Genomic DNA, 25,479 nt, shown 5'->3' on the forward strand with positions numbered 1-25,479 from the left:
AGGCTAGACCTAAATGTGTTATTTATCTTTTCAGTTTAAAATTCCAGAGTTTTACAATTACAAAATTGCCATTTCCAAGGCATTTTCTCAAGGGAGGAGTAGGTTTTATTTAGAAATACTGTATCTTTTATATTTATGACTGATAACATCACCTCTGAAGTTGCTATTGAACAATCAGATAAACATGTTAATTAGTTTACTCTTACAAAAGAATGGAGCTCTCCTTTCTAGCTTGGAGGAAAGGTGTTACCTACATACATTTGCATGTCTAAAGAAGACAATGCTACCCACCAAAAGATTCTACCCACCAAAAGGACACTGCTGACGTGATGCTGCTCGAACCATGAACTGCTGGTCTGAATGTCTACAGTGATGGCTGTCCAGTTTTGAACAGTTCTGTCTGATGTACAATCAGATGTGTTCAAGAGGATTGTGTAGGGCAGCCCTCAAAGCGACTTATCAACTGAATACAAGAATTTACTCTGGTCTAAGAATTAGGATGCTTATAAGAAATCCCGCTATGCCCTCCGAACAGGCAAAGCTTCAATATAGGACTAAGATCGAATTGTACTACACCAGCTCTGGCACTCGTTGGATGTACCAGGGCTTGCAAACTATTACAGACTACAAAAGGGAAGCACAACCGAGAGCTGCCCAGTGACACGAGCCTACCTGACGAGCTAAATTACCTCTATGCTCGCTTCAAGGCAAGTAACACTGAAACATGCATGAGAGCATCAGCTGTCTGGACGATTGTGTGATCACGCTCTCCGCAGCTGATGTAAGACCATTAAACAGGTCAACATTCACAAGGCCGCAGGGCCAAACGGATTACCAGGACGTGTACTCCGAGCATGTGCTGACCAACTGGCAAGTGTCTTCAATGACATTTTCAACCCCTCCCTGTCTGAGTCTGTAATACCAACATGTTTCAAGCAGACCACCATTGTCCCTGTGCCCAATAACACTAAGGTAACCTGCCTAAATGATTACCGACCTGTAGCACTCATGTCTGTAGCCATGAAGTACTTTGAAAGGCTGGTCATGGCTCACAACACCATCATCCCAGAAACCCTAGACCCAGTCCAATTTGTATACCGCCCTAACAGATCCACAGATGATGCAATCTCTATTGCACTCCGCACTGCCCTTTCACACCTGGACAAAAGGAACACCTCTATGAGAATGCTATTCATTGACTACAGCTCAGCATTCAACACCAAGGTACCCTCAAAGCTCATCACTAAGCTAAGGATGCTGGGACTAAACACCTCCCTCTGCAACTGGATTCTGGACTTCCTGACGGGCCACCCCCAGGTGTTAAGGGTAGGTAACAACACATCCGCCACACTGATACTCAACACGGGGGTCCCTCAGGGGTGTGTGCTCAGTCCCCTCCTGTTACTCCCTGTTCACACATGACTGCATGGCCAGGCACGACTCCAACACCATTAAGTTTGCCGATGACACAACAGTGGTAGGCCTGATCACCGACAATGACGAGACAGCCTATAGGGAGGTCAGAGACCTGGCCGTGTGGTGCCAGGACAACAATCTCTCCCTCAACGTGATCAAGACAAAGGAAATGATTGTGGACTACAGGAAAAGGAGGAACGAGCATGCCCCCATTCTCATCGACAGGGCTGTAGTGGAGCAGGTTCAAGTTCCTTGGTATCCACATCAACAAACTAACATGGTCCAAGCACACCAAGACAGTCGTGAAGAGGGCACGACAAAACCTATTCCCCCTCAGGAGACTAAAAAGATTTGGCATGGGTCCTCAGATCCACAAAAGGTTCTACAGCTGCACCATCGAGAGCATCCTGACTGGTTGCATCACTACCTGGTATGGCAACTGCTCGGCCTCTGACCGCAAGACACTACAGAAGGTAGTGAGAACGGCCCAGTACATTACTGGGGCCATGCTTCCTGCCATCCAGGAACTCTATACCAGGCGGTGTCAGAGGAAGGCCCCCAAAAAATGTCAAATACTCCAGCCACTCTAGTCATAGACTGTTCTCTCTGCTACCGCATGGTAAGCGGTACCAGAGCACCAAGTCTAGGTCCAAGAGGCTTCTAAGCAGCTTCTACCCCCAAGCCATAAGACTCCTGAACATCTAATCAAATGGCTACCCAGACTATTTGTATCCCCCCCTTCACACAGCTGCTACACTCTTATCTATGCATAGTCACTTTAATAACTCTACCTACATGTACATATTACCTTGACTAACCGGTGCCCCAACACATTGACTCTGTACTGTATATAGCCTTGCTATTGCTATTTTACTGCTGCTCTTTTTGTTACTTTTATTTCATTGTAATTTATTTTAAACTGCATGGTTGGTTAAGGGCTTGTAAGTAAGGTCTGCATGGTTGGTTAAGGGCTTGTAAGTAACGTCTACACACTGTAAGGTCTACACCTGTTGTATTCGGCGCATGTGATGCATAAAACTTGATTTGAACATTCTCTGTGATCTTGCCAACCCCCACTGTCTCACCTCTGAGAGGCAGTTCTGTTGTGATTACATCACGGAGGTCTGAATTACAGTAATACTATTGGTCAACAACTCCGATTTTGATTCCAAACAACTCCGATGCTTATAAAAGGGTCTTAGATTCATTGTCTCTTTCTCTTATGTTCCTGACCTGCACTGGTGAGATACCTACACTTTCTCTTCAATGAGCTAAGGGCCATAGCCATTTCTTTCTCTCCGACCATGCTTAGAATAATGCTTTGTAACTTAACATTATAAAAAGCCATAAGCTTATTCAGTTTACAAAGTAATTAAATACACTTGTATTTAGAATTCCATTCTCAGACATTTCTTCATTGCCTATTACTGTAACTCAGCTATAGTGTTCTTGCATATTGTTATTTATCGTATGAAGTCAGATAGTTCAGTTAATGGGCTAATTACATTGTCTTATAAGTCGCATGTAAGATATATATAAAATATACTGTATATACACATATCAAGTATTACTGCCCACTACATCATTGTTTAATGTAACACAGAAGCATAGACCACTTAAATACATAGCATTTACATAACGCCACAATTAAAATGTATAGAAATCCAAGTCAATATGAGTATGAACAACATAAACCCTGGTTCAATTACATGCTTAGCAAACAAAAGTGATCAAAGACAAGTCAGACATATTGCCTTAAAATCCCTCTCCAATGGTTCAGTCTTGTGGAAAATAAACTCTTGCTTCAAGTAAGTGCATCATTTTTCAAAGTGGTTAAGGATGTGCTCTTACATAAAATAGCATGAACGTTGTAGGCTGGATGGAAGAGCTTCTACTAACTAAACCGTTTTGAGGAGTTAATGGACCCAGAACAATACATTTCCCTCTTCACCTAATATATTAAACCGATTCTAGCCTCTGCCAGTCGGTTTCCTCTTCAGCCAACTCCTTGTTGACCACAAAAATAGCCTGCACTCGGAAAGACCACTTGGGATACAAAGACAACAGAGAAGGCATATTTCAGTATTCATAATTACATCATCATTTCCCAATCATATCTTATTTGCATTACCCATGAAGAGCTTTAAAAATTGCACTTTTCATAAGGAAATATTCCCCTTTGGACTCATTCCCAGAGAAACCGAGCTAGAGCTAGCTACCGTGTTGACTATCATGGTTGAAAGGAACCTCAAGTTGAAGCCAACAAAGCTTTGAATGCTTAACCATGTGCTCTGCATTGCTCTAGAAATTCAACTTTATACTTGTCGTCATCCCTCCATGCTTTCAAAGGGAGTTGTTAGTAGAAAATATATTGTCATGAAGAAGCACCATCACATGAAATGGCAGTAGCACAACACACTTCACTGTCAGTCTCTGGCTGAGTTCCCAACACTCAAATTTACTCAAGACATTTCCTTCATTATCACTGATGGGTGAAAGGACTGGATAGGGTTTCCCTTGACGTTGCTCTCACATGTCATGTCCAGACAGATCAGTGGCGGTATAACCACATCAGTGGTTTATGGAGGAAAGGGGATGAGGAAATGAAGCTATTGAGACACACCTTCCCTGTTCCCTGTCCCTCATTTCTCTGGGGCCTTCCCCAAGTCATAGATGGCTTTATTCTCCAGGATCTCCACTTTATCCCCTGCAGGGATCAGTGTGTTGGCCACCATGGCCTTGGTCACTGATTGGATGGGGATGGACATCGCTGTGGGAAACATGGAGGAAATAGGGCCCAGGACCTTCCTGGCAAACCATTCAGCAGGCCGGCTCTCCTGCCTGTCGACCATCAGCACCCTGGGAGGAAAAACAAGAGAAGAAGAATTCAGTTGTGAGTTGTTACAAGTGAAATAACTTACAGCAATAAACACAGTATCAAAATATCTCAGAGTGCATTTATGCAATGAAACTGAACACTATGCGTTTACATCATGTGATCACTGGAGAAATGTGTATATTGCTAATCATGACGTTGGTGTGAGATATTCACCTATGGTCACTATTTGTTTTGCCATGACTGATAAGGTAATGAACAAGCGAGTCATTTCTGCAAAGGAACATTTTTACTCATGACTAATGCAAATGAGACTTACGCAGGGCGATAGATGGAGTACCTCTCGAAGCCCAACGGTTCAATGTCTGCCTCCACTTGTCCCTGGAGAGGCAAACATTTGCATTAACCAAACAATATACAGCACTTCATCAAATAGCGTTATGAGAGAGGCTGAAAGAGGCCTTATGAAAGGCTATAAATGAGATGTCTTTACTCAGGTGAACATTTTGTGTATTACCTTCACTTTGAGATAGAGAAAACCACTGGTTTTGTCAGCCCCTTTAGAAGACTCTAGGTTGAAGTGTGAGCAGCCTCCTGCCTTGGCGAGCTCCGCTGACTTCAGGACATAGTCATGGTCAACGCGGATGAATCCATCCTACAATGACAGAAAGATAAGAGAAAATATGTGTAGATTAATCTGCATTTGACCACAACATGATCCAAGCAGGTTGTGTATGGTGGGTCGTTCAATGTCCTTTCAGCAAGCCATGACACCCACTATCTCAGATTGTTTCTGGAATCGTTCCTGTAGTTAGAAACATAAGGTAAGAATGTCTGCATCATTATTTTGTTGAAATATAATTTGATCTCTGAGAAATGGAGATGATTGACTGCACCCAAATTGGCCATTTTAATTTATAGGATTCGTATAATAGTCAAATATAGCACCTAACGTCCGATTTAGAACAAACTTTTTTCTAACAATGAGTAAGACATGAGGAATCTAAAGAAATAGTCAAGACACCAACGGACCCCTAACACCCCCACGCCAATCCCAACCCAACAACGACAATATAGTATCAGTTGTCTACGTCAGAGAAGTAGTATTGAGACATTTCTTCATTCTATGTAATGTATTCAGTGAATTTGGTGGTGATTTTTTTTCTCTGTTCAGAGAAATTAGTCATTGAAATTGTTAGGTTTATGTCCCATCCTACATCCTGATATTACCAGGTTCTGACCACTGGCTGGTGCTGTTTCTGCTATTAGGGGATACAAAAATAATAATAATAATAATAATAATAATACAACTCCCTTCCCCTCAATGTTAAATGTAGTTTACCCAAATGACTTCAAACCTTTTCACCTAATAGCAGAAACAGCACCATCTCATGGTCAGAACCTGATAATATCAGGATATAGGATGGGACTAAACATAACTTTAATTAATAATTTATCTGAAAAGGGGGAAAAAAAACGAATTCACTGGGAATACATGACATAGTATGAAGAAACAAACATACTACTAGAAACATAGTAATTGTCAGACACAGAAAACTGATACTATATACTTGGCTTGGAGTGTCTGTAGGTGGCTTTTCATCATTGGATAAATCATTGTTAGAAAAAAAGTTGGGTCCAAATCAGATATTTATTGAATATTATATGAATCCTAGAAATGAAAATGGCCAATTTGGATGCAATCAATTAGCTGAGATCAAATTATATTTAAATAAAATAATGTTGCACGGATGCTAATCTTATCGGTTTCAAAAAAACAAAACAATTATTTCAGAAATCTGAGATGGTGGGTGTCGAAATCCTCTTTCTTTTCTTATGACCCTGGTGGTACATGTTCACAGGGGTCTCTATATCATTGACCATGAACTCACAGCCCCTGCTTTGGCTTTGGTCGTTCCCAGGCAGCAGTAGCCAACATCATGCCCTTGGAATGCTGCAGCATAGTCATTCAGTTTCTCAAAGTCCACCACCTCCTGCACCTGAAAGAGGACAGAGAACAGGCCAATCTTTATAATGGATGTAGGCTTCTTGTAGGCTTTGCTGTAGTCTGCACACACATTAACGGCATTGAATGTTTAACTTTATTCAAAGCTCATGGTAGGGTGTTTAGTGACACTACAAACAATGGACGCTATACGAGAATTCGACAAAAATAATGAATCATTTGAAAATATAAAATGTGGCAGTTGTTACCCATGTCTAAAAATCCGAAAAGCAAGTGCCGTGCAAAGAATGTTCAAATCTGTGGGAATGTTCAAATTGTTACACTCTTAGTTTTGCGTAAAGCATGAATATTTGTTCATGATACCTTAAATTATTGGGCTTAAATTACTGTAATTATGTATAGCATTTTAACTGAAGAATATTTACTTTTATTTGATTAATCTCTGTTCTACATCAGCCTTAGCCCTTGACCATGACTCCATTACATTACATATAAGAGTCACTGGATGTGTAGTTTTGTTAAGGGCCGCAACGCTCGGTCTGAACATTAACACGCGTCACTTGTGGTACAGTTTTGGAAGCACAAGGACCTTATTTCATATCGGTGAGAAATTATACAAAAATAAATAAAAAAGGTTAAGTTGAAACACCTTTTTATAGGGTTAGGGTTCCCACATGGTCATATTTCCACGTTACAGAGCTTGTTTATGGAAAACAGTGCTAATTAGCTATCTGCGTCTCTGAACCCGTGTGTAAACGGAAGACAGACGACAAACGTGTTGTCACTGACAAATACTGTCGGCTGAAACTGTTAAAACCGGTTAAAACCGTGTAGAGTAAGTGTGTATTTTGCATTTGTGAAATTATTTTGATGTGATATGAAAGTAGAGGGATTTATATTTCTAGAACTGTACCGCAATTGAGAATCGATTCACATTTAGATTGGGTTGTTTTGGCTTCCAGAGCCAATTCACACTTTAAACAGAACATCTAAGGCCCTTGGACTAAGGAGTAACGTTTGGCTCTTTTAGTCCAATATTGGGCTACATCAGCCTTGAAAACAGAGCCGGGCGGCCCTATATGCTCACTACACAAGTTGCCTAGGGCCCCGCAAATTAGGCAAGGGGCCCCGCCTCCCCCTCGTGTCAAAGCGGGTGTCAATGTTTACAACTTCGATGAGAGGATAAAGCGGAACCATCCTTCTGGTCACGAAAAGAGAAGAAAATAAAACACCATGAGAGTGAATTGAGGGAACAGCAATCAGGTAAACTTATGTTGTCTCCTCTCCAAGTTTGATGTCAGCAGATAACAGTAACGTTAAGTTGATGTTCTGTAGCTCGCAGTGCATCTCTCTCTAGTCTGTCTGTCTGTCTGTCTTGCTAACCTATCTGGGCAGTACATCTCTTGGTCTGTCTGTGTCTTGCTTGCTAGCCAGCCACTTCCAGGGCTGTGTTCTGTGACTTTGTACCTGACAAAAGTGAGCGTGAAATACAACTATTTATTACGTTTGATAAACGCCAACTGGCAACAGTGTTTATAAACTGCAGCTCGGAAAAGATGACCGCGTTGCACGTGAACATGCATTCATATGCGCGCACACAAAATGGAACTCGCGCTTTCCAGCAGCAACCTCTGTGGGGACCAGTCCAGACAGTATATGGGCGTGATGGCACTCCTCAGAGGCACACACAACTTTAAAACAAGACAATGATTATCTAGTCTCTCAGTCAAGGTTTAGTTACAACTCTGGACTAATGCAAGATGGAAAGCAATGGATTGACATTGACTGTTGATTTATATATTGAATTTAAAATGTTGATTAGCTGGGTATACTGGGCAATATGGATGCACATTTCTCAGTAAATAATAACCACCAAGTATTCAGCCAAGCCATAGTATAAATAGTATTTTATTTTTAAGAACGTATAAAAGGAAATCTGGGGGAGCCAGTTTGAATGGGCCTGATGCAGCTGATAAAATAACAATACTATTATTCATCTATAATTTGCAGGTGCTATGCTTAAGTTTATCAGTAGAGGAGATGCTGGATCATCAGCCAGTACAAGCACAGACTCAGTTAATCCACAACCAGCACTAACACAGACACAGTACAGCTGGCTTCAGCAAGTACTAACACAGACCCAGGTGAAGTACAGGCAGCCTCAGCCAGTACTAGCACAACCAGAGGTGTACTGCCAGCGTCAGATACAAGCAGCTCAGACCCTAATAGAACAGTTGCTGCTCCACCAAATGACCCAGCAGATTGGCCCCCAGTCTTAACAGACTTTATGAGGACTGAGTTAGTGCGCTGAGGTCCATTCAAACCAGGACTGGATTGATCTTAGCCTAAAAGGCAAGTCTAGAAGAGGTTTCCATTCAGGCTTATTACAGAGACAGCTGTCAAATGGGGAAAAGATTACCAGGAGCTGGCTTTCATATTCAATCAAAAACAACGCTGTGTATTGTTTTTGCTGTAAGCTTTTTTCTACAAAAGACTACAAAATAATAAAGGAAGGCATGAATGACTGGTCAAATATCAACGCCATTCTGAAACACCATGAGGGTAGTCCTGAACACACAAACAATATGATTAAGTAGAGAGAACTTGATCTGCTCCTAAGTCTGGGACCGACTCTTGACCAGATACAAATGACAATTTTGGAGGCTGAAAGAAAGAGATGGCGGGATTTCCTTACATGTTTAATAAGTATCACCCAGTCTCTGGCTGAAAGAAACCTAGCATTCAGGGGTTCATCAGACAAACTCTTCCAACCAGATAATGGAAACTTCCTAAGAGGTTGAATTACTGTCAAAATGTTACCCTGTTATGGAAAATCTCAGCAAAATTAAAGATGGAGAGACATGCTCATTATCTTGGGAAGCACACACACAGAATGAGCTGATACAGATTGTGAGTGACAAGATTCTGGAAGCAATAGTGACTCAAGCAAGAGACTCAAAGTACTTCTCCATTATCTTGGACTGTACAGCTGACATTAGTCACCAGGAGCAAATGTCCATTATTCTGAGACGCGTGACTTTAAAGGGAAAGCCAGAGATCAAGGAGCACTTCCCCGAGGAAGTGAATGTTGAGGTTACAACAGGCTTGAATCTTTAAATTCAAACATTCAAATGTTTACACACTTAGTAACATTTAAGATTGTAAGGCAGAAGTGCATTTGTGTAAATGACTGCTTAACTAACTATGAGACATACTTTCTCCATTTCTTCCAGACAGTCCAGATAGGCTGGTGTCCATGCTGATGCTGAAAATGCCCAGGCTGTAGAGGGAACCAAAGTTAATCACACAGCTGTATAGGTTTTATTTGACTTTGAGACATATACCTGCAGCCATTAGACTATAGGCTTATGTTTACATTGTATAGGCAAAGCTAAATTGTATAATATTGTGAGGACTGGACTAATTACCAGGCAGCAGAGCCAAAGCTCACTGTTATATTTGATTATTTTCTACATTTTATTATTTTCTACAATTTCTTATTCATGTTAATATTCACTTATCTAAAGATTCTGTATAAAATATTCTATTCAATAAATATTGTTTGTTCTGTATAGGTCTTCGTATTCTTAGACCGACAGATGGAGCGAACTGTTTTAAAGGAGGGAGGATTGTAGTGGGAGCACTGGGGTGTCAGGTGTGACTGTGGCAATGACAAATGGTTTACATGGCTCACGGGTCAGGTAAGAGGGCCCCATAGCAGAATTTTGCTTGGGGCCCCAGGGAGGTCAGGACCGGCTCTGCTTGGAAATGTCATAGCAATATGACCACCCTATCTTGAGATATTGGACAAAACGTGTTAAATATAATACAGGTGATTTGGTGCCATTATTGACTAGGGATGAACATTGACCTTTTCCGATAACTTGAAAGTAAGATCTCTCAGCGAAGGTAAATCCTGTCCTCATGAAATAAACCGTTCTGTGTTCCTCAGCTTCTCTATGACAGAACAAAGTATAACACCAGAACCAAAGTAAAAAAAATATAATATCCTTAACACCTTACTCATGGATGCGTGTTACTGCCAAATAGAGCAGGGAGCAGGGCCCGGTGTCCCAAAAGCATTTCAAGGCTAAATTCATCTTAGAACCATGCTTGAAAAGACAATACATTGACAATAAGGCAAGTCGCACACCTAACTTACCAGGTTCTCATACGCTTCGCCTTCAAATGTGAGCTGCCGCCTTCCGATGACAGTGATCTTCGAGAAGAGCTTCCTCTCCACAATCTCTTTGAGTAACTCTTTGCCTGTCTCTCCAGAGACACCAAGGATAAAACAACTTTTATTCTTCTGTCTGAAGTCCTCTGCCAGTGTTTTCAGGTCGTGTGCCATCCTGAACGACAAAAATAAGACAATGCTTCACCACTGAGGAGAGACCTAATGGTTTGATCGCTGTTTTTTCACAAAAGCAGCATGATACAGCATTTTTTTTTCTCACTGCACACACAGGTGGGTGGGGTGGGGTGGGTATAATTTGTGGAACGTTCAAAAAACTTCGTAAAGTACAAGGTTGCCAACAAACAACGCATACAAAGTAGCATGACCAAGTCACCTAGCTGCCGAATAGGCATCAACTCACCACGTAGCTTATTCTTAATGTTTGTCCATAGTCTACCAGAGACATTTTTCAGAATAAACGTGGCGAGTGAAAACTTAATGAAATAGCCCACTCCCTACTCGGTCTCTTATTCGGCCGCTATACAACTTTGTATGCGTTGTTTGTTGGCAACCTTGTCATTTACGAAGTTTTTGGATCATGTTCCTGTTGGAACGTACCACACATTATACACACCAGGTGTGTGTCACGCCCGACAACGGTCTCTTGACTGCTATCTAACTAGCAAGATAAATAAGGCGATGGACCTGTCTTGCAAGCCTCCCTCAAAAGCAATCACACAGCATTACAACTAGCTGTAAAACAGACCAGTAGGCTACTAGCTAGTACATGCTATAATTCCCAAGCCTAATTGCAGACTGAGTGACATAGTAAACCGTCACGTTAGTTCGAGTACGTTAAGCTAGCGAACGTTAGCTTCTGATTCTCACCTGATGTATATCGTCCGTTCGCAGTTTTCTAGATGGTGTAAAATGGCTGCAATGAGAGTGACCAGAACGGCGAAAAAGCCAATAGCTTTTACCCCCCCAGCTGCTTTCCAGTAGTTTCATAACAGATCGGCGATATAGATAAACAGATGTGCCCATGGAAACACGCATCCGGTTCCTGCTGTCGTTGGTGATATGAATTCACAGTAGAATCGACAAGCCCTGCCTAATACACTGTCAACAAATATTATGTGAAGATAGTACATTCTGAAAAATGTTTTGAATAGTTCTTGTTTTATTGAAACACAAATACATCTGATGCATGTGTTCAATAAGAAGCCTAGCTTTGACAGTTTCATTCTAATCATTGTCATGATTACTCTCCACTTATCAATAGGCTAGGCAGAGGGCAGTAAGGTTACAGGCATTGATACACAGTCACAGTGGCTACTTGTCAGGAGGTACCAAAGAGCATTTGGTAACACTATATTTCTGTCTGTCTTTGTCATATTGTGGTCAGTGTCTTTAATTAAACCACTCATATTTCTGTCATAAAGCTCTATGTGTTGACTATTTTAGTTTAAATTGCAGTTTTGGTTGAATTTGTCCCTCGTCATTTGTATAATGGTTTTGGTAACGTAGCTTTCACACTATATAGACTTCAACGACAAATTAGAGTGACCTGTACTGATTAAATGATTAAACAGAAGAAAACAAATATAGTCACATAAACCATTGCCGCAAACACAAACAGAATGGTTTTTCAACCTTTAATCAAGTTTGTTTGATTAATATCGAATCAAATTGTATTTGTCACATGCTTACCGTGAAACGCTTACTTACAAGCTCTTAACCAACAATGCAGTTTTAAGAAAATAAGAGTTAGGAAAATATTTACCAAGTAAACTGAAGGGAAAAAAAACACACAAAATAGCACAATTGGTTAGGAGCCCATAAAACGGCAGCGATCCCCTCTGGCTCCATTCCATTTTCATCTATTTCATCCATTTCCCATGGAGTAACATTACAACAAAAAAAATACACAATTGTTAGGGTTAAATTATTATTTATTTATTAATAACTAAAATATCTTATCTTATGCCTATCTTACCTTACATTATCTTATCCTCTATGGGCTAGGCGGGACGAATTCGTCCCACCTACGTAACAGCCACTTTAAGCCTGTGGCGCGATTTTCAAAACCTTAAAAATCCTATTACTTCAATTTCTCAAACATATGACTATTTTACAGCTATTTAAAGACAAGACTCTCGTTAATCTAACCACACTGTCCGATTTCAAAAAGGCTTTACAACGAAAGCAAAACATTAGATTATGTCAGCAGAGTACCAAGCCAGAAATAATCAGACACCCATTTTTCAAGCCAGCATATAATGTCACCAAAACCCAGAAGACAGCTAAATGCAGCACTCACCTTTGATGATCTTCATCAGATGACAACCCTAGGACATTATGTTATACAATACATGCATGTTTTGTTCAATCAAGTTCATATTTATATAAAAAAACAGCTTTTTACATTAGCATGTGACGTTCAGAACTAGCATACCCCCGCAAACTTCCGGGAATTCGCTAACATTTTACTAAATTACTCACGATAAACGTTCACAAAAAGCATAACAATTATTTTAAGAATTATAGATACAGACCTCCTCTATGCACTCGATATGTCCGATTTTAAAATAGCTTTTTGGTGAAAGCACATTTTGCAATATTCTAAGTACATAGCCCAGGGATCACGGGCTCGCTTATTTAGACACCCGGCAAGTTTAGCACTCACCATAATCATATTTACTATTATAAAAGTTTGATTACCTTTTGTTGTCTTCGTCAGAATGCACACCCAGGACTGCTACTTCAATAACAAATGTTGGTTTGGTCCAAAATAATCCATCGTTATATCCGAATAGCGGCGTTTTGTTCGTGCGTTCCAGACACTATCCGAAATAGTAAAGAAGTGTCGCGCGCATGGCGCAATTCGTGACAATAAAATTCTAAATATTCCATTACCGTACTTCGAAGCATGTCAACCGCTGTTTAAAATCAATTTTTACGCCATTTTTCTCGTAGAAAAGCGATAATATTCCGACAGGGAATCTCCCTTTTCGGCAAACAGAGGAAAAAATCCCAAAGGCGGGGCGGTCGGGGTCACGCGCCTAAGCCCAGTGTCCCTTGATCGGCCACTTGAGAAAGGCGATATTGTGTTTCAGCCTGGGGCTGGAATGACGACATTCTGTTTTTTCCCGGGCTCTGAGCGCCTATGGACGACGTGGGAAGTGTCACGTTAGAGCAGAGATCCTTAGTAAATGATAGAGATGGAAAAGAAGTTCAAGAAATGGTCAGACAGGCCACTTCCTGTAAAGGAATCTCTCAGGTTTTGACCTGCCATTTGAGTTCTGTTATACTCACAGACACCATTCAAACAGTTTTAGAAAATTTAGGGTGTTTTCTATCCATATGTAATAAGTATATGCATATTCTAGTTACTGGGTAGGAGTGGTAACCAGATTAAATCGGGTATGTTTTTTATCCAGCCGTGTCAATACTGCCCCCTAGCCCTAACAGGATTTATCATACTTACACTACTACTACAAAATAAAACATTTAAATATTTTCAACTCATCAGGTACAGTCCATTCAGTCCTCCCACGCCCAAGCCTTTCTCCTCTGCTCCTGCTCACTTTCTGATGTCTCTGATCAGTCTTCCCAGGGTCTCTCTCACTCCCACAGCGTAAAAGTGAACCCCGCGCTCCAACATATGTGCCAGTCGGTCAAGCAGAGTTGCTCCAGCTCAGGCAGGTGCTGGCCGTGGCAGAGGATCATGGCTTTGTTTCTGAGCTCGTACCTTCAGTACTTCTTGCGCTCCCAGAAACTCGGGCTGTCTGGCTGCACAGGCTGGGGTGGAGTAAACTGTAAATAAAGTAATGATGAGTACATTTGAAATAAAATGTATTAATTTAAAAAGAAAACCAGTGTAGATAGTATGGTAGGTAGAGGTACTTAATGTGTGAGGAGTGTACCCAGGAAGATACTGATGTTCCTCTGTCATCCATGGTACAGACTGGTTAATTTACCCCCCCCCAAATATATATATATTTTTTTAAATAAAATGACTGCATTTTCATCTTTTGACCTTCTAGTCATGCAATCTATGCAGCTGACTCAATCACTTTTTATAGCTACTGTTTACAGGCCTCCTAGGCCGTAAACAGCATTCCTCACTGAGTTCCCTGTATTCCTATTGGACCTTGTAGTCATAGCAGATAATATTCAACATTTTGGTGGCTTCAATTTTCACATGAAAAAGTCCACAGACCCACTCCAAAAGGCTTTCGGAGCCATCATCGACTCAGTGGGTTTTGTCCAACATGTCTCCGGACCTACTCATTGCCACAGTCATACCCCTAATCTAGTTTTGTCCCATGGAATAAATATTCTTGATCTAAATGTTTTTCCTCATAATCCTGGACTATCAGACCACCATGTTATTATGTTTGCAATCGCAACAAATAATCTGCTCAGATCCCAACCAAGGATCATCAAAATCCGTGCTGTAAATTCTTGGACAACCCAAAGATACCTTTCCAGACTCCCTTTATCAAACCAAGGATGTCGAAGTACAAAAACAATTGAACCACCTAGCTGAGGATCTAAGTTTAACCTTGCGTAATACCCTAGATACAGTCGCACCCCTAAAAACAAAAAAACATTTGTCACAAGGAATGAGCTCTCTGGTATACAGAAAATACCAGAGCACTGAAACAAGCTTCCAAACTGTAAGTCTTCCAACTAGCTTGGAAAGACAGTACAGTGCAAAATCGAAGAGCCCTCACTGCTGCTCGATCATCCTATTTTTCCAACCTAATATAGGTAAATAAGAACATTCCAAAAAATTTTATACTGTTGCAAAGCTAACTAGAAAGCAGCATTCCCCAAGAGAGGATGGCTTTCACTTCAGCAGTGATGAATTCATGAACTTCTTCGACGAAAAGATCATGATTATTAGAAAGCAAATTACAGACTCTTCTTTGAATCTGCATATTTCTCCTAAACTCAGTTGTCTAGAGTCTGCACAGAACCTCCAGGACCTAGGATCAATGGAGACACTCAAGTTTTTTTAATCCTGTATGAATTATTCATAAAAATAGTAATGGCCTCTAAACCTTCAAGCTTTATACTGGACCCTATTCTAACAAAACTACTGAAAGAGCTACTTCCTGTGCTTGGACCTCCTATGTTGAACATAATAAATGACTCCCTATCCTCTTGATGTGTACTAAACTCACTAAAAGTGGCAGTAATTAACAGTAATGACAAATAATGTATACGAAACGCTTCAGTCAGGTTTTAGACCCCATCATAGCACTGAGACCTCACCCGTGAAGGTGGTAAATGACCTTTTAATGGCATCAGACCAATGCTCTGCATCTTTCCTCGTGCTCTTAGACCTTATTGCTGCTTTTGACACCATCGGTCACCACATTCTTTTGGAGAGATTGGAAACCTTAATTGGTCTACACAGACAAGTTATTGCCTGGTTTAGATCTGATCTGTCGGATAGATATCAATTCGTCTCTGTGGATGGTTTGTTCTCTGACAAATCAATTGTAAGTTTCTGTATTCCTCAAGGTTCTGCTTTAGGACCACTATTGTTTTCACTATATATTCTACCGCTTAGTGATGTCACTCGGAAACACAATGTCAACTTTCACTGCTAGGATGCGGATGACACACAGCTGTACATCTCGATGAAACATGTCGAAACCCCAAAATTGCCTAGCCTGGAAGCCTGGTATTAGACATAAGAAAGTGGATGGCAGCAATTTTTTTACTTTTAAACTCGGACAAAACAAAGATGCTAGTTCTAGGTCCCAAGAAACAAAGAGACCTGCTGTTGGATCTGACAATTAATCTGATGGTTGTACAGTGGTCTCACATAAAACTGTGAAGGACCTTGGCATTACTCTGGACCTTGATCTCTTTTTTATGATATCCAATTGGTAGTTACAGTCTTGTACCATCGCTGCAACTCCCGTACGGACTCAGTAGAGGTGAAGGTCAGAGCCATGCGTCCTCCGAAAACACGACCTTGCCAAGCTACACTGCTTCTTGACACACTGCTCGCTTAACATGGAAGCCAGCCGCACAAATGTGTCAGAGCAAACACTGTACAGCTGGCGAGCAAAGTCAAAGTGCATGTGCCCGGTCCGCCACGAGGAGTCACAAGAGCACGATGGGACAAGGACATCCTGGCCGGCCAAACCCTCCCCTAACCCAGATGATGTGGGCCAATTGTGCCCCGCCTTATGGGTCTCCCGGTCGGCTGCGACACAGCCTGAGATTGAACCCGGGTCTGTAGTGACGCCTCAAGCACTGCAATGCAGTGCCTTAGACCGCTGCTCCACTCGGGAGGCCCACTGATCTCTCTTTTGATGAACATAAAGAATATTTCAAGGACAGCATTATTCGATCTTTGTAACGTCGCAGAAAACAGACACTTTGTCCAAAAAGTATGCAGAAAAGCTAATCCATGCTTTTGCCACGTCTAGATTAGACTACCACTATGCTCTACTCTCTGGCTACCCGGATAAAGCATTAAATAAACTTCAGTTAGTGCTAAACATGGCTGCTAGAATCTTGACTAGAACCAAAATATGTGATTATATTACTCCAGTGCTAGCCTCTCTATCGTCTTAAGGCTAGGGCAGATTTATTTTTTACTGCTAACCTACAAAGCATTACATGGGCTTGCTCCTACCTATCTCTCCGATTTGGTCCTGCTGTACATATCTACACGTACGCTATGATCACAAGACACAGGCCTCCTTATTGTCCTTAGAATTTCTAAGCGAACAGCTGGAGGCAGGGCTTTCTTCTATAGAGCTCAATTTTTATGGAATGGTCTGCCTATCCATGTGAGAGACGTAGACTCGGCCTCGACCTTTAAGTCTTTACTCAAGACTCAACCAGTGGGTCCTATGATTGAGTGTAGTCTGGCCCAGGAGTGTGAAGGTGAATGGCAAGGCACTGGAGCAACGAACTGCCCTTCCTTTCCTTGCCTGGCTGGCTTCCCTCTCTCCACTGGGATTCCTCGCGTCTGACCCTATTACGGGGGCTGAGTCACTGGCTTACTAGTGCTCTTCCATGCCGTCATTAGGAGGGGTGCGTCACTTAAGTGGGTTGAGTCTCTTACATGATCTTCCTGTCCGTTTTTTCTCCCCCTCGATCTCGTGCGGTGGAGGAGATCTTCGTGGGCTATACTCAGCCTTGTCTCAGAGTAGTAAGTTGGTGGTCTGTTGATAACCTTCTAGTGGTGTGGGGCCAGTGCCCCCGTGACAACAATTTTGGACCCCCTTGTGGCCCCCCTAAATGTGGAGTATGAAATAATTTTTACATAACTCATTTTTGCTATCGTTCTTTTTTTACATCAGTTATTAGACAGTGGCAACGATGATGATTATGAACATGGTCTTTTGCCTGCTAATGCCTGCAATGCAGTGAAGAAAACGATATGACAACAATAACGTCTAATGTAACTGGCCCCTCTAACAGTACAACTGGCCCCAGCTTGCCCCCCCTCCCCCCAGTTGAAATGGTCTAGAACCGCCACTGGTTTTCATGAACTCAACCCCACTAAAACACAAAAAGCAAGTGAGTCACATGCTATGAATTAATCAACAACCCATGATTTCAACACCATTACCATTTAAAACACAAGACATCGACTCCATACTGGCCACAGCCATACAAAACACAAAGCGAGAAATTATCTTTGAGAGATGCCAGCAGAAAGAGACAGAACGTGACAGAAAGAGAAAGAGAGAGGTTGATAGAAGAGACCTTTAACTGGCACTCTGCTGAAATGAAATGAAAGTGAAATATCTTCTCTTTGTTCTTTCGCAGTGGGTGCTAATTGGAGCTAGCGGTGGGGTGGAGGGCTGGCTCTGGGCCCCTAACAATCACACCTGTTGAGACATTGTCCCCTGCATTGATCAGACAGGAAGTCGAATGGAGGAAGCAGCGGCTTACTCCATAGTGGATGTATGGCAGCAGCGTGGATCCATTTTCTTTTCAGAGACCCGCGGTTGGATATTGGAACTGGAAGTGCCATTGATGGTCAATGCCAGTGGTCAGTGACTTTGACCATCGACTAGGTTACCTAAGAGGACTTTGTGGATTATTTCCATTGGGTAAGTCGTATGGCTAATGCACAGGTTGATATTTTGAATTAAATCAAATAAAATGTTTGTGACTGTCAATCAACAGTTATGTCTCAGGGGTCAAGTAATTGATTGGTTCTTGAATTTATAACGCTGAGTAGTAGGATGATGTAATAAGACAAGGTTTGATGTTAACCCCTGTACTTTTTGTCCCCATCCTGCCCCACTGACACACACACACACACACACACACACACACACACACACACACACACACACACACACACACACACACACACACACACACACACACACACACACACACACACACACACACACACACACACACTCAGCTTAGGGTTTAGGAAGAACACAGCTCCCGTGACTCCAGAGTGTGATGCTAATGATGCCAATTAATGGACCCTGACAGCACAATCTGCTGCCCATTGTCTCCCAATCAGTAGCTCTGCTGCCCACATGGGCCAGAGATGAGACTGGAGGCTTATTCTCAGGATGTGTGTGTTCTGTGTGTGTGTGTGTGTGTGTGTGTGTGTGTGTGTGTGTGTGTGTGTGTGTGTGTGTGTGTGTGTGTGTGTGTGTGTGTGTGTGTGTGTGTGTGTGTGTGTGTGTGTGTGTGTGTGTGTGTGTGTGTGTGTGTCCATGCCCCATGGGAGAGGGATTAGCTCAATTAGAGTGAGCCTGTCAAGTCGAGACGAGGGGTTTGATGGTCTAATGGTTCCCTGGTCCCTGTGGCAGTCAGTGTGTGTATGTGTGTGGGTCGTGAGACGTACATCATTAGACTTGGTTGTTGCCTTTATTTGTTGCTGTCGCTCCTGATTAAGCTGGTGGTAACAAAAGTCAATATGATGCCCTGTGCTTTTCTATAGCAGTGACCTTCTGGTGGGATATCCATTCATTGTCATAAATTTCAATTCTATTTCATCTCAATTTCATCACCTTTTTAATGAATGTATTCCTCAAAAGGAAATGGGCCAAGCAGCCACATGAATGCATGCAAGCTTAAGATCACAGAACAACACATTATCTAACTGTCAATAACCGAATAATTTTCCTAAATCCACGTTTCTCTGTTTTTCAGTTTACACATAATCTCTGATGTCACTCAGAAGCTGAATATAGGTGAGAAGCATTCCATTGTGAACCATTCAATGAAATGATGAATGATGAATCATCATAGCTAGGTCACTTCAAACACACAAAGCGACCAGCTGCAACACCTCTGACTGGTCGAAACAGCATCTCAATAGAAAGACTCCAGAACTTTCCTCCTTTCTTACAGACTCAGACATCAGGCACAGTGACTGCATATTGTTCCCAGAGCTAAGCAGAGTATCAATGCAGCTTTCCTGCCCATAGAGCCTGGACTAAGCAGCACTGAGAGCTGCTTTTCCTGGCCTAGGAAACAATAGGGTCATTAAATGAGCAAACAGATTAGAGCAGGTTTCAACAGGGGGATCCAGGAAGGGTCTGCAGAAGGATAGGTCTCCTACCAGCTCCCAGCAGGTAGAGATAATACTAGGGGAAACACTGGCACATCTGGCCTGCCTGCTGCTATACAGTGCATCACTATGGGAGGATGAGATGGAGGGGTTCCTTGTCATTCAGACCTGCTGATGTTAAATCCCCTCCTATTCTGTGTAGGACGAATGTCAAAGACAAGCTTCCCAGCCCATAGTGTAAGTGAATGCATATTGGCCCACTGGATTGCCTATTAGATGGAGATTGGATATAGTGTATTGCTGTCTGGTGTTGTGTTGGACCTGTGTGGCTCAGTTGGTAAGAGCATGGTTCCAGCAAATGAAATAACATTTTATTTGTCACATGCTCCTGAATACAACGGGTGTACACTTTACCATGAAATGTTTGCTTACGAGTTCTTCCTAACGATGCAGAGTTAAACAATTTTAATAAAAAGATAAATAGTAAAACATGTAATTGTGTCAGTATGCGTGTGTGTCTGTGCATATGTAGTGTGTGTGAATGTGTGTGGGTTTTTTGTGTGAAAGCATCAGTGTAGTGTGTGTGAGTGAGTGAGTGAGTATAACCCCCCCCTCCCTTTTGCCCTCAGAACAGCCTAAATTCATGGGGGGCATGGACTCTACAAGGTGTCAAAAGCATTCCACAGGGATGCTGGGCCATGTTGACTCCCATGCTTCCCACAGTTGTGTCAAGTTGGCTGGATGTCCTTTGGGTGGACGGTCATTCTTGATACACACAGGAAACTGTTGATCGTGAAAAACCCAGCAGTGTTGCAGTTCTTGACACAAACCAGTGCACCTGGCACCTACAACCATACCCCGTTCAAAGGCACTTAAATATTTTGTCTTGCCCATTCACCCTCTGAATGGCACACATACACACAGTCTCTCAAGGCTTAAACATCCTTATTTAACCTGTCTCCTCCCCTTCATCTACAATGATTGAAGTGGATTTAACAAGTGACATCAATAAAGGATCATAGCTGTCACCTGGATTCACCTGGTCAGTCTCTCTTTCTAGATTTTAGGGGCAAGGCCATTTGGCCTTCAAGAGATGCCCAATCTACCAGGGCACCAAGGCCATCTGCTAGGGCACCAAGGCCATTAAACAATAAAGCCAATTAAATGTATTAGAAAACCGAAAAACACTAGCTATTCTGTTAAGAATGTAGATGAATCATTTGCCTGTCAAAGTGTAGGTGATATATGCGTATTGGCTACAGCCTCACATGTCCACACAAATGCTGACATTAGGGAGGCACCAGATAATGTAGCCAAACTTTAATGAGACTTTTAATTACATACAGTTGAAGTCGGAAGTTTACATACACCTCAGCCAAATACATTTAAACTCAGTGTTTCACAATTCCAGACATTTAATAGTAAAAATTCCTTGTCTTAGGTCAGTTAGGATCACCACTTTATTTTAAGAATGTGAAATATCTGAATAATAGTAGAGAGAATGATTTATTTCAGCTTTTATTTCTTTCATCACATTCCCAGTGGGTCAGAAGTTTACATACACTCAATTAGTATTTGGTAGCATTGCCTTTAAATTGTTTAACTTAGGTCAAACATTTCACAAGCGTTCCTTTCACAAGCTTCCCACAATAAGTTGGGTACATTTTGGCCTATTCCTCCTGACAGAGCTGGTGTAACTGAGTCAGGTTTGTAGGCCTCCTTGCTCGCACACGCTTTTTCAGTTCTGCACACAAATTTTCTATAGGCTTGAGGTCAGAGCTTTGTGATGGCCACTCCAATACCTTGACTTTGTTGTCCTTAAGCCATTTTGCCACAACTTTGGAAGTATGCTTGGGGTCATTGTCCATTTGGAAGACCCATTTGTGACCAAGCTGTAACTTCCTGACTGATGTCTCGAGATGTTGCTTCAATATATTCACATAATTGTCCCTCCTCATGATGCCATCTATTTTGTGAAGTGCACCAGTCCATCCTGCAGCAAAGCACCCCCACAACATGATGCTGCCACCCCCGTGCTTCACGGTTGGAATGGTGTTCTTCGGCTTGCAAGCCTCCCCCTTGTTTCATCAGACCAGTGGACATTTCTCCAAAAAGTACGATCTTTGTCCCCATGTGCAGTTGCAAACCGTAGTCTGGCTTTTTTATGGCGGTTTTGGAGCAATGGCTTCTTCCTTGCTGAGCGGCCTTTCAAGTTATGTTGATATAGGACTCGTTTTACTGTGGATATAGATACTTTTCGCACCAAAGTACGTTCATCTCTAGGAGACAGAACGCGTCTCCTTCCTTAGAGGTATGACGGCTGAGTGGTACCATGATGTTTGTACTTGCGTACTATTGTTTGTACAGATGAACGTGGTACCTTCAGCCGTTTGGAAATTGCTCCCAAGGATGAACCAGACTTGTGGAGGTCTACAATTTCTTTCTGAGGTCTTGGCTGATTTCTTTTGATTTTCCCATGATGTCAAGCAAAGAGGCACTAAGTTTGAAAGTAGGACTTGAAATACATCCACAGGTACACCTCCAGTTGACTCAAATTATGTCAATTAGCATATCAGAAGTTTGTAAATCCATGACATAATTTTCTGGAATTTTCCAAGCTGTTTAACGGCACAGTCAGCTTAGTGTATGTAAACTTCTGACCCACTGGAATTGTGATACAGTGAATTATAAGTGAAATAATCTGTCTGTTAACAATTGTTGAAAAATGTACTTGTGTCATGCACAAGGTAGATGTCCTAACCGACTTGCCAAAACTATAGTTTGTTAACAAGAAATTTGTGGAGTGGTTGAAAAACGAGTTTTAATGACTCCAACCTAAGTATATGTTAACGTTCGACTTTAACTGTATATATAGGCTTAACGCCAGTCATGTTTGGCAAGTATAATGTAGATTAATTAATATTAACGTCTAAAGGCTTGATTCTGTCGACATACTGGTGGCACTGTTCGCTGGGAGAGAAAGGCCAGTGTCTGATGTGCATCGCAATATCACACACCTTGCAATCTGAGCGGAGGCATTCAACATCTTGAAACTATTTAACCATAAACATAATTGTTTATAACCTCAATGTTTTTTGTCATTTAATGGGACATTTAACAGTTCGTTTGATGTACAGTGGTTGTATGATTTTTGGATCTATTGTCCCACGACGGTCCCAGAGTCTGTTGGAATATTTGTTTCTGGCACAGAATGACAAGCTGACCAATTGAATTGGTAGGCTAACTAAACCTTTGTACTATGGGTGTAAGAACCGACGCTGGAGATGAGAAGCAGGTACGGAGAGTGAATATTTAATTTATACAGACATGGAACAGGACAGGAACAGCGTCAGAACCGGGTAATACAAAGACATACGACAATTAATGCTGAAGTGGGGGAACAGAGCTGGGGAACAGACAGATATAGGGGAGGAAATAACACAGGTGATTGAGTCCAGGTGAGTGCAATGGATCACTGATGCGCGTGACAAGGGAAGCATGGTGGTAGGAGTGCGTAATGCAGGGCAGCATGGCGCACTCGAGCACCAGGGAAGGAGAGCGGGAGCAGGCGTGACAATTGGGGATAGTAGATTGACATAGGCTAGTGCTTTTGCTGTTCATTACTCATCTTGCGGGCTGAGGAAAAGTAAATGTGCACAGTTCTCGGAATTTGATAAGAAGGACGTGCACCATTGCATTCCGATGTGTCTGTCTTCACTTGTACTTCGGAGCTGTGATGTCTGATATGGTTCCGATCACGTGACGGGCATTGGCTAATAAGAATTGAAATATCTGAGAGAGCTATGTGAATGAGAGGTGGCTTCGGAGCATGGCGATTATTATATACAGCCCAAGGGCATAACGAACACTTTCATAGACTACAGCTCAGCGTTCAACACTATGGTGTTGAATGCTGTGCTGAAGTCTATGAATGGCATTCTCACATAGTTATTGCCCCCCTTGTCCAGGTGAGAGAGGGCTGTGTGAAGTGCAATTGAGATTGCATCATCTGTGGATCTGTTGGGGCGGTATGGGAATTGGAGTGGGTCCAGGGTGTCTGGGATGATGGAGTTGATGTGTGCCATGAATAGCCTTTCAAAGCACTTCATAATTATAGATGTGAGTGCTACAGGGCGGTCGTCATTTAGGCAGGTTACCTTGGAGTTCTGGGAACAGAGACAATGGTGGTCAGTTTGAAACGTGTTGGGATTACAGACTGGGACAAGGAGAGATTGAAAATGTCCGTGAAGACATTTGCCAGCTGGCAATAGTTCTTGTAAGGTCTTGAAATACATTTGAAATAATGGGTTTTCTGCATTCTTTGGAAGGTTCTCTATAAATGTTATTTATCCATGCATATTAAGTTCCCACCAGCAGCTAGTTACAGCTGATGGCTGAGATACAAAGTTGTTCCGTATCAACTGTAATTAAATAAATGTCTTCATTTGCTCATTATTTAGAAACTCTTCAGAGTGGTAAGTGTAATTTCCAACAAAAAGTTCAGACTTTTTGCTTATTTACTACGAGACAAAAATCTGTCTCAAGGACAGTCCACCTAACAGAATTGGCTGCTGGACTCAAAAGTCCCTACAAACAACACAGGATGAGACATGATAAGACTTTCTTAGGCGAAAAAGAGCGAGAGGGAGACACATTTGAATCTTTGGTTTTGTATGGGGACAGAACAGCATAATACACCAAAGCCTCTTAGTGGATATGTGTGTTTGGCTTTGAGTTTTCCACAACCTGTTTCTGTTTGCTGTTTTAAATCTCCTCTTTGTGACGGTGCTGGAGAAGACTAATGACTTCTTTGAACCACCGACATCCCTGACAGAATCGCTTTAGGCATGTTAGGTCACCCAACTAACCTTTATTTGCTTTCCCACATGTTCTACACTTGGAAGACACACAAGTCAATTTTCTCACAACTATATATTCAATGTCACCTCGCATTTCTATGCATTTAGTTATCTCCCACTCTGTCTCCCTCTCAACACACAAACCCCTGTTATGAATACATTACATGGTCGTAAAATATGGAAGATTCTACAAGCACCTTAGTCATCATTGGTGCCAGATTTGCCCCTCTAATAACAACTCTTATAAAAGCAAAAATGGTAGTCCTCAATGAAAGGGGAAACACAGGAGAATCGAGATGTAGCAGTGAATCGTCAAAACAGACGATTTGTGTGATCCCTGCTTCTCCTCAGTCCTTTCCTGGCCTCTGGTTCTCTTTAGACCGCCTGAGCACGTCTCTGTCTCTGGGATGAGTCCTGCTGTCCAGGACACTACAGAAAGAAGAGAGTGAAAGAGAGAGAAGGGGGGGATCTAGTCGGATCATGGTGGACCCACCACAGTACAGAGAGACCTCCCTGCTGATGAGCAAACAGTGCTACAAATGGCAGAGCCGGCCAGACAATCACTCTCTGAATGGTGGCTAACTAGCTGGTGGCTAACGCCAGTTTACTAACACCTGTATTAGTGCGCTACCACGGCGGGGAGCCTGGGCCAGGGCTGGCCAACAAGCCCTAATCCTCCATAAGCCAACAGTGCTCCTC

General features: G+C 42.1%; 1 protein-coding gene across 1 annotated transcript; it reads right to left on the minus strand.

Annotated features, from left to right (window-relative positions):
- Nucleotides 1-2,978: 2,978 nt before the first annotated feature.
- Nucleotides 2,979-11,552, minus strand: LOC106561917 (oxidoreductase HTATIP2-like). The gene is made up of 6 exons (XM_014126288.2): nucleotides 11,284-11,552; nucleotides 10,381-10,570; nucleotides 6,145-6,252; nucleotides 4,770-4,907; nucleotides 4,572-4,633; nucleotides 2,979-4,275 (listed from the first exon to the last, which is right to left on the minus strand). The coding sequence occupies exons 2-6, from the start codon at nucleotides 10,567-10,569 to the stop codon at nucleotides 4,059-4,061; spliced, it is 714 nt and encodes a 237-aa protein (XP_013981763.2). The 5' UTR covers nucleotide 10,570; nucleotides 11,284-11,552; the 3' UTR covers nucleotides 2,979-4,058.
- Nucleotides 11,553-25,479: the final 13,927 nt, after the last annotated feature.

The sequence above is a fragment of the Salmo salar genome, chromosome ssa11 (assembly GCF_905237065.1).
Source record: "Salmo salar chromosome ssa11, Ssal_v3.1, whole genome shotgun sequence".
Classification (NCBI taxonomy): Eukaryota; Metazoa; Chordata; class Actinopteri; order Salmoniformes; family Salmonidae; genus Salmo; species Salmo salar.